Source organism: Guyanagaster necrorhizus (genome assembly GCF_019112545.1).
Source record: "Guyanagaster necrorhizus MCA 3950 unplaced genomic scaffold BT62scaffold_22, whole genome shotgun sequence".
In the NCBI taxonomy this organism is placed as follows: Eukaryota; Fungi; Basidiomycota; class Agaricomycetes; order Agaricales; family Physalacriaceae; genus Guyanagaster; species Guyanagaster necrorhizus.
In genome coordinates, this window is record NW_025064901.1 from 566,280 (window position 1) to 576,670 (window position 10,391).

The 10,391-nt window shown below is 46.3% G+C and overlaps 1 protein-coding gene across 1 annotated transcript; it reads left to right on the top strand.

Moving 5' to 3' along the window:
* Positions 1–7,357: 7,357 nt before the first annotated feature.
* BT62DRAFT_1009060 (uncharacterized protein) lies at positions 7,358–7,773 on the top strand (the record flags this gene model as incomplete). Its single annotated transcript, XM_043177508.1, has 3 exons — positions 7,358–7,574; positions 7,633–7,682; positions 7,744–7,773. 3 exons carry the CDS (start codon positions 7,358–7,360, stop codon positions 7,771–7,773), a joined length of 297 nt encoding a protein of 98 aa, XP_043037199.1.
* Positions 7,774–10,391: the final 2,618 nt, after the last annotated feature.

Genomic DNA, 10,391 nt, shown 5'->3' on the forward strand with positions numbered 1-10,391 from the left:
CAATTTTCACAATTTTACATGCCTGAACGAGGAGAGGGCGTGTCAACGGGGGTATCGGCATGAGGGGGTCTTCCGGGTGTCGTCGTCCGTATTCCCTCCATGCGTATTCTGTCGCGGCATACTGTAGAATTTTTTCTTTTTCAGTACCTGCCGCATACCTGTACTCAAGTCCTAAGGACGTCGCTTGCCAGCGTGCGTCCTGCCATAAGTAATTTCTCCCCTGCTCGTACAACTCCTGATATTCCTTGCCTCTGGCCCTCTCAATTTCCTCCCGCAGTGCTTCTTCATCTGTATCTTCTCCTGCCCGTTCCAGCCGTTGTCGATATGAATCATCACTGTCCTCGTCGTCCTCCTCGTCGCCCTCGTCCCCGCTGTCCCCTTCCCCGAGGAGGGAACTGATGGGCTGGTCGTAGATGGACAGTACGAGAGGACGAAGGGTCATCGGGGACCCTTCCGTTGACTTGGGTACTGGGCCTGTCGTCCCCTCGGTCGCTGGTCCGGGCGATAGGAGGGCTTCTGAGTCGACTGTAGTGCATCCCTCCGCGCGCTCTCGTCTCCTCCAGTTCTCGGCTATAGCGGCTGAAGAGTCGCTGGAACTCGGGGTTAAGGAATTGTCGAGCGACCCTGCTACCCAGGAATCGCTGGAGAGCCCTGTCGGAGACGTGGGCATTGTCGGGTACTCGGAGCCCATAGGCTCCAAGGATGGAGTCGGCGTCCGATGAGATGGTGTCGGTATGGGCGGGTATTCAAGGTCGACGGTCTGAGGTTCTCCTGTTCTTCCACATCGGATGGCCTCATCCCAGCTGACGATGCTGGCAGGTCCTGTCCATGGATCGTCCTCTGAGTCGGGCTCTCTGAAAGGGGATCCGGAGTCGGTACGGAGCTCATACTCCCTAGGGGAAGCTGACCCCATTCTTTCAATCTCTTCTCTCCTTCTCTGTGCTCATCCTTGTCGGTCATACTCTGCAGCTTCGTACCGCTCTCGGGCTTCCTCTCGGATGTAGTCGGTGAGCTCCTCCTGAGTTCACCTAATTTCTTCCTCTCGCTCTTGATTCTGCTGCTGCTGCCTGACTGCTTCATCGTAGTCGAAGGGGACGTTGAGGTCCCACTCCGGGAATATCCTTTGTATAATTCTTCTCGTGGCGGCCCTTCCCCTTTCGCTGGCGGTTTCAGTCTCGGGCTCGCTCCCCACGTGAAGGTGTCGATATGGGTCTCCTGCCACGGAGATGGCAATGTCCGCGTTGTCGTAGTCAGGATGGATATCCCTTCCTCGTGGGTTGTTGACCCCCAGCCTGCTGACGGACGGGCTGGAGCCAGAATTTGGCTCGGTGGGGGTTTTGGGGGGGTTCTGGGGGGGGTCGGGACTTTCGCGGGGTCCCATAGCCATCCGAGCGGCATCAAGGGAGTCCCGAGCATGGTTTCCAACCCCTGAGGGAATTGGGGAGGTGGAATGCTCGGGGGAACTGGCTGGAGTGACGTAGTTGGAGACCTCGGCGGGCTCCTGAGCAATGTTCGTTGTCCACGGATTCCGGAACCCTGTGAGAGCAGGGTGGCGGTCTCCGCCGTCTCGTCGAATGGTGTGTCGGGGTCCTTCCTCCTCGTGAAGGCTCCCCGGATCCGGGTTGCTATTCCCGGTTTCTGGTACGGGTCCCCCTTGCGGGAAGAAGGACGTTCTGGCGGAGGGGGGGATGTCATGGAAGGGGAGGTCCGGGGTTGCGTTGCGTAGTATCTGTTGGATGTGCTGGAATGCTTGATAGTGCCTGACTATCCAAGCTGCTACTGATTGTCGTCCACGGCAAAGGGTAATGATGGCGAGAAGTCCGAGCAATGTTCCGATAATGGAAGCGATTAGCTCAAAGAAGTCGTGGTTTAGGTCGGCGGTCGTTACTGGAGGCATTCGGTTTCTCAGCACAATTGGGCTTGAGAAAGGGAAGGGAGAAGCTTCGAGCTAATTGTTAAGCCCAAGCGTCACGTGGATGGATACACGTGGTAGACGGATGTTCCTTCGCACTTCGAGGAATCAACCGAATCCACTAGGGTATACCCGGGTATAGTGACTCAAGGTCAAATATAGACTCGAGGTAGAATGGTATGTATAAACTTTAGCTCGAAGCTGGGGTGTTCCAGCGAGAGCTACAGTCCTTAAATACTGTACAGACGTCTTCTAATTATACTACTGCTTATTATGTATGTCTGTGTCCATAGTGCCCGTTGTCCTTGAGCATCGTTACCGTACATAAAAGGATGATTGTGCGTCGTCGGGCTGACTGTTGTAACGACTTGATGGGTAGGCTAGTTGTGCTGACTAAGCCTCCCACGGCCTTGTGCCCTCTGACTAATCATAAGAATAGGGGTAAAAAGGAAAAAAGGAAGATAAATCGTAACAAATAGTGACAGCTGCAGCAAGAACAGAGACCAAGCAGCAGCAGCAGCAGCTCAAGTGAGAGCCTTCTCCTCACCTCAGACCCAATAATGCCAGACCAAGCACTCAGCCCCAGCACAGCTGCCCTGAAGGTCTATGACTCATGTGACAGTTCCCTCCTTGAGGAGAATATGAGCAAGACTATCAATGAGGATGACAGAGATAAGGGGGAAGATCTCAATAAGAAAGTCAAGGATCCCCTTCCTGAGTGAGAGAGTATGTTCAATCAGCATGAGCATGAAGAGAATTTGAAGAGACTAGCATATGAGATGCACCAGAAGAATTTTTTGGAGTTGTATCAGGAAGGTATGACTACACTATAGATGGATGACACCTAGTTGATGTCATCCATGAGACAAAGGTATATCACCACTGACATTGTTGAGCAGGCAGACATTTTGCAATATACAGCCACTGAGCAGACCATTTTTATTTACAATCTAAGATATTTAGAATACCAAATAGCATGACTACCACTGTATTGGCCTAAGTACAATCTGACACTAAGAGTATAGACACCAAGTGTGATGCTGAGTAAATTGGCATACTTAGCAGGCTCAATCTGATTGGTATTATCAAGATACTCATTTGCCACCTCAGCTGTCTGTAGCATGGCATCTCAGCTTTCCAAGAGCTGATCTCAATGGGGAAGTTATTACTCTAACCTGTGAAGGTTGCCAGTTTGGTAACTATTTGCAGGACAACCTTTGCCAGATGAAGCTAAAGGCAGTGGGTCAGCTCCAAAGGCTCCTGAAGCCAATGACTCTGAGGCTATTGCTTAAGGCTGGACTGTTAGAGATGGGCAGATCATGTGAAAAGAAGTACCTCTGTCAGGAAGTTCTATCACTGATGATGGCTCTCTCCATTTATATCCAGAGCCTCTGACAAGCTGGGCAGTTTCACCCTGGGGCAGGATTCTGAATCTGACAACCACCCTCATATCTGACACTCAAATTTTAAATGTCAAACCAGATCTCATATGTGAACTCTGTGCATTTAGAAGAATATCTGACAATATTGACTGCTTTTTAACTGACTGTGATCAATATTTCCAAGTCTTCACCTTGTACTTCCAGCTTAACATGTACAAGATGACATTTGCCTCAACCCATATGAAGGACAAGATGAAAACATGATGGATTCTTCTATCTCTCACATTCTAGTTGACCACTCAGCAATATCACTGGTATTCCTCATGGCCAGTACTCAAACAGATGATCATCAAGAAGTTCATAGACTCTGATATCCAAGAAGTCCATAAGCAAAAGATGAAGGACTTCAAGATGGCTGACAAGCCAGCCACTAAGTACTTTGACAAACTAGAGTGACTCAGCAAGTTGACAGGAGTCCAGGATAATGTAGCTGATACTGGCTGCATGGTCAAATATATGAAGATGGGAGCACTACCTTCCTATCTCAAGATTATCTCTGACATTGAGCATGGTATTCCAAAGGGATATGATAAATGGAAGGCCAGAATTATCACCATATATAGAGAATGGCAATGACAGAGAGCAGAAGTGTCCAACCTATTGTGGGGAGGACCAAAGAAGCAGAGATAGAGCCTGAAGCCCTCTGCCTCTAGCATGACCACATCTGCCAGGCCTGGTGACTTGACCCCAACTTCCTCATACAGTGAGAAGCAAACTGGTACAGATATGACATATACCAGAACAGGAAAGCTAATAGACATGGATCACCTCAAGAAGGAGGAGAAGTGTTTCAATTATGGCCAGAAGGGCCACATAACATGAAACTGTCTCCAGAAGAAGAATAAGTGCACCCAAGAAGACATCCAAGTGCAGATCACAGAACTGATGAAGGAGGAAGAAAACCTTGAGCCAGATGCCAAGACCAAGGAGGTAAAAGATCAGGCCAAGCAGTGAGCAATTCCACTGGCTTGGCCAAAATACCAAAGAGTAGTGTGTCACAATTATCTGCTGAACAGACTGACTTTATCTCTGTAGTACCACCTATGTCTAAATTATGCATGCATTCAAATATACCCAACATTACCACTCAGACCCCAGAATCACCAAAGGAACCAACTCAATCACCTATGGGCCAAAGGAGGACAGTGAGCCCTATTGGTGCATCATCATCAACAGTTTGCTGAACTGACCCTGTAGAAACTCAACTGCTCATGGGCCAAACAGGGGCAGAGAGCCTCATTAGCTGGTTAAGGCCATTCAACACTGAATAGACTTGGTGAGCCATCAAGGACATGAAGGATGAAGTAGCAGCAAAGGCCATACTTAAGAATTGAGTACACAAGACCTGAGCTGAGAAAGTGATCAATGATATGATTATAAGAATGTGAGAAGCAGAATGATGTTGAGCCCTGAAATAGCTTGATAAATTACATAGACTATAGAAGTTTATCTGATGATCCAAGACTTTGGGCCAGGACCTATTAGCCAAGATCTGAATTGAGACACTCACATAGTTATCACACTAATTGATAGTGAGTGCACAGGAAGCTCAATCAACCATGCTTTTATCATTAAGCATGGACTTTCCACTTGAGCCACAGCTGCTCTGATCCCCATATACAATGCAGACAGGATAAAGAACCAAGCCAGTTCGATTACCAAATACATGGAGCTCAGGCTCACTATCAGTGATCATTCAGAATGAATTAACTTGGCAGTAACTGACTTAGAGACTAAGAAAATATTCTTTGGTCATGATTAGCTGATTCAACACAATCTGCTAATTAACTAGAAGACTGAATGCATCATTTTTGCTAGATGCTAATGTCAGAAAATCCCATTCAAACTATCTGATAAGGATCTCGAAGATTGATGGGATGAAGAAATGAAAGACAGCAAGATGATTCTTGCTGTCAACCTACAGAAGGCCATTCATGTGTATGTTATACACTATGCAAACAACTTAGCAGCAAAGGCCAATGCTGAGAAAGGGGAAAAGACATTCAAGGAGATGGTACCTGAATAGGTATGGGACTATTGAGACTTATTTGAGAAAGAAAGTTTTGATAAATTATCCAATCTAAAACCTTGAGATCATACTACAAAACTGATTCCAAATGTGAATGCCAACCTGGACTGCAAGTGTTATCTACTTGGCAACAATGAACAACAGGAACTGAATAAGTTTCTCAATGAGAACTTATCCAGCAGAAGAATTCAGCCATCAAAATCTCTGATGGCCTCACCCTTCTTCTTCATCAAGAAGAAGGATGGAAAACTCTGACCAGTATAGGATTACTGAAAGCTGAATGAGATAATGATCAAGAATTGTTATCTGCTTTCATTAATTTCAGAATTGATGGACAAGCTCCATAATGCCAAATATTACACTAAATTAGATGTCTGATGGGGGTACAACAATGTATATATCAAAGAAGGTGACAAATGGAAGGCTGCTTTTTGAACTAACTATAAGTTGTTCAAACCAATGGTTATGTTCTTTAGACTCACCAATTTGCCAGCAACCTTCCAGTGCATGATGAATGATATCTTCAAAGATCTCATTGCCACAGAGAAGGTCATAATCAATTTGAACAATATTTTGATAATGTCCAAAGCCAAGAAAGAACATCAGTATCTAGTATGACAGGTACTAGTGCTGATGAAAAAACATCAGCTTTTTCTCAAAGCTGAGAAATGTGAATTTGAGGTATTAGAAACAGAATATCTTAAAGTCATTATCAGCAAAGGAAGCATCAGAATAGACCCTGTCAAGGTGGCAGGAGTAACTGAATGGCCAGAACTGACCAAGAAGAAGGAACTGCAATCATTTCTTGGATTCACCAACTTCTATTGGTAGTTCATTTGGGACTACAGCAAGATAGTCTGACTGATGATGCAATTGACCAGGAATGCTCCATGGACTTAGAGAAGTTCTCAACAGATGGTGTTTAATAATCTTAAATGCTGATTGACTGAAGACATGATCCTTGCCATATTAAGCCAGGATGAGAAATTCTGAGTAGAGGCTGATTCAAGTGAAGACACTATAGGTGCTATTCTCTCTCAGGAATAGGATAGCAAATAGTGACTGGTTGTGTTTATATCTAAAGCACTCATGGTGACAAAATATAACTATAAAATTTATGACAAGGAGCTCCTTATTATAATGCTCACACTCACTGAGTGGTGGCATTATCTCATTGGAGCAGTCCAGACCTTCAAGATCTGGACTGATCATCAGAACCTCTGATATTTCTGACTCTCTCAGAAGCTTAATTGCCAGCAAGCCTGATGTTAAGCCCAAATCCCACGTGACAATCAACATGTGATAAACAGTTCGGCGCCTCGCACTTCGGACATGTCCGACTGAGTTCACTGATGTGTGGAGAGTGTTGTGTGGTTCAAGGCCTGATGAATTAGTTGAGCTCGAGATAAGATAGTGGTGTATAAACTTTAGTTCGAGACTGGGGTATTACAGCAAGAACTAAGCTACTTAAATACTGTTTGCTATAAATGACTGTTCACAAAAGCTGTTCTCCTGCTGTGTGCTGTTCCCCCTACCGTTTGTCAGCCTCTCCACAAAATCTATTGTCCTGCTGTGTGCTGTTACTGCTGCACCACAGTTGGAGGACAAAAGGAGCATTGTCTCTCCCTTCACAGCACACAGCAGTGCAGTATGACACTGACTGACTGGATTGCTGATCTAAGCATTCCCACAGTCATAAGCGCTGGCCTAAGCACCCTGACTAAGCAAAGATAGGGGTCATTTCTGAAGGAAGAGAAAGAAAAATAGGAAAAAGATCAGAAAAATCGTAACATTACCCCCTCCTTAAGACCATCGTCCCGATGGTTAAGTAAGGGGGGTCCCCCGCCCTTTGGCAGGAGGTGGCCGATCTGCTGGACCCGTCTGTCGGTTTGCAGATTGATAAAGACATTGACTGATATTTGGTTGTTTGCCTTGTTGCAGGATCTCGAACTGCGAGAGCGATGTGTTCCGACTATGTTCGGTCGTTATGTCGTGACTTTCGATATGTCGGAGGCTGCCTGTGGATCTATCGTGTACATTTGCCTCATTGCTTTTCGCTGTATGTCCCACAGGGTTATCTTTATTGTCCATCCGTACATGTCCTCTGCTGATGGCAGGTCAACGTATTTCTTCAGGGATGATATTGAACATCACCCCCTTGTTGTTGAACCGTCTGCCGCTTTACAGATTCGTAAAGACATTGGCTGGTCATTGGTTGTTTTGACATTTGGATTCGTTGGCCATTTCAGGCCGGTTTCGGATGGGATGTATTAGCCCGATATTGCTCGTCAGCTTCATTGTATATTTGTTTTGATCGTGATTGAGAAGTGATTGACATTTGACGTTTGAGTGCGTCATAGCCGTCGGTTTTGGGTTCGAGGGATTCCTAGTTTGCTTTGTTACAGGTGTGTCGTTATTGGGCTGCTGTAACATTCCCTTGTCATTGGTTGGTCACCCTGTTTTCTTGAACAGAGTCATCTGAGATTGTCTGTGCTCCAATGAGATAGTGTCATCACTCTGAGAGTGTGAGTACTATGACGAGGAGTTTGGAGAATTTCGGTCTTGGAAGTTCCCCGTTTCCTTATGGCATTTCCAGCCTAGGCCTTCGATTTGTCGCAGGCTGCCTGTGGATCCAACGTATACTTGAGACACATTGCTTCTCACCGTATGTCCCATTGTCGGTCCGTGATGTTCAGCAAGTTTCTTCGGCAATCAACGGTACTTCCAATGAGATAGTCTCATCACTCAAGAGCATGAGTGCTATAGTGAGGTGTATCGAAGATCTCCTTTCTGCACCTGACTACTATCAGTGCTTGGTTCCTATCCTGGCTTGATCCAGCCAGAATTCTATTCTTTGGCTATTCGATACCGAATGCCACTCGTTAAGAAATTTCCTGGTCCTTTGAGGAATCTCTGTATTCTTGATCGGACGATGTTGTCGAATGATTTGTTGGTTAATTATAGCAATAATGATTGTTCCTTCTATTTGTGGAACAAGTGATCAGAATGATCGCTTTCGAGAAGTAGTCGACTGTGATGGTAATTGCATCATAGCCGGTACTTTCAGGAAATTCAGTAATTTGCTTTGTGTGATCGTCTTCGAGAAGTAATTCGTCAATGATCATGATTGTATCATCGGCATTGCTTTCGGGAAGATGTAGTTTTTTGGTTCTCTGCTGACGAAGAGTTCCAATTCGCAATTCATCCCTGATGAATTCCTTCGTCGGAAGTTTCCTATCGCTGGTTAAGTGATAGGGTTTTGGTTTGATCCAGTACCTTGGATCCATTTGTGTATCCTTTCTCCATGGCTGTAACTATGCCGCTGGAGCTTTTTGAATGGAGGAACATGGCTTTCCTTGTCATTTCCTCATTCCTTTGTTGTTCTTGACATATCCGGTGATATCGTGGTCCATCTTGGGCTATGAATATCATTCCAAGATTGTTGTTGCCGATCCGCGATGTTTGGCAATCTCCTGATCTGTTTAGATCATTTGAGATCGACATTACTCCAATGAGATAATCCCATTCCTCAAGAGTACGAGTATTATAGTGAGGAGTTTTTGAAGACCTCATTGTGGCACTTCGTTATCGGAAGTGCCTTTTCCTATTCTGGCTTGGTTTAGCCGGAATGCTGTCTTTCGTTACTTTTTCAGAAATTCCCCGTTCCCTTGGGGAATTTCCAAGTGTGGCTATGTCACCCGCTAGACCATGTTGCTGGATGATCCGCCGGTAGAAGTTAATTAATCCATGAAAGGATCATAGTTTCTTCTGTTTTAGTCCCGATCCATAATCGGGACTGTGCTGGTGTTTCTTCTTGTACCAGTGTCCTCCATCCCATTGGTACAAACAATGTTTGTCTTGTTCGAAGAGCAGGTTGCCATATGATGCCTTCAGCACTCGTTAGTTAAACGATGCACTTTTTTGGCGTTGTGGTTACTATAAAAAGAAAATGTTAGTTTATCAATTTAGTGTGTGGCCGAGTCCCTGAGTTCGGCCCGTGCTGTCCAGTAATATATGTCAGGGTCTGTTGGAGGTCCTTATCCTCTTTTCTTGGGGAATGCTGGTTCCTGAGTTTGATGGCCATATGCTAAGGCAATTGCCTTGGCCCTTTGTCATTGTCGTTCCTTGGATATCCCAATGGTCCGGCCCTTCCATTTGTCGTAATCTTTTGGGATATATTGCTCGTTGCTTAGGATTGTCGTGAGATGGATGGGCGGTAGTCTCCTTTTGATACATTCGACCATGTATCCGGTATCCGTGGTGTCGTCCCATACCCCTGCGAGTGTTCCGAGTCGCTCTAGTTCGGTGAAGTACTCTGTAGTTGTTTTTCCGGCCAGTCTGTGTTCCGTTATTTGTCGTTTGTAGATTTCCAGAATGGCTAGTTGTGTTGGGGTATTTATAGGGGTCGGGATCCCACCATCAGATGGTTGCACCCATGGTGTTGCTTCTGTGGTGTATGGTGGTGGCTGCTCAGCAGGTAGTTGCGGCACTGCTGGCAACTTTCTATGTCATGGATGTTGCCAGGTTGCCTGAGATCGGCTTCTATCACGCCGAGATGCCGTACCGGGGTTGGCGCGAGTGTTATGCAGGTGCCGAGATGGTGCCATTGTTGCTGTGGATGCCAGTTCTGAGCGTGAAGGGTTCGGTATCCACGGCTTGACTGTTGTCTGGTTGCCGTTTCTTGGCTTATGTAGCTGCATCGGCCCCACCTGGTAATGCAAAAATTGTTGATTAAAATCAAAAATGGCCCCCCCCGTCCTTTGCTCTCCCGGACTTTCTTCCGATTCAAAGGGAGGGTCCCTGACCCTTTCCTTTGAATCCCCCTCCTCGGCCTCATTGTCTGTTCCATCATCCTGGTCCCTCATTTCCCCCCTGAGAAGGGAAATTTTGGCCAGGTCATAAATTGTCACATTGACGGGTCTGGGGCTGGGTGCTGGGTCTGGCATCCTTTGGTCCAGGGCGAGGAGAAGGCTCCCACCCAGGCTGCTGTTGCTCCTGCTCGGCCTCT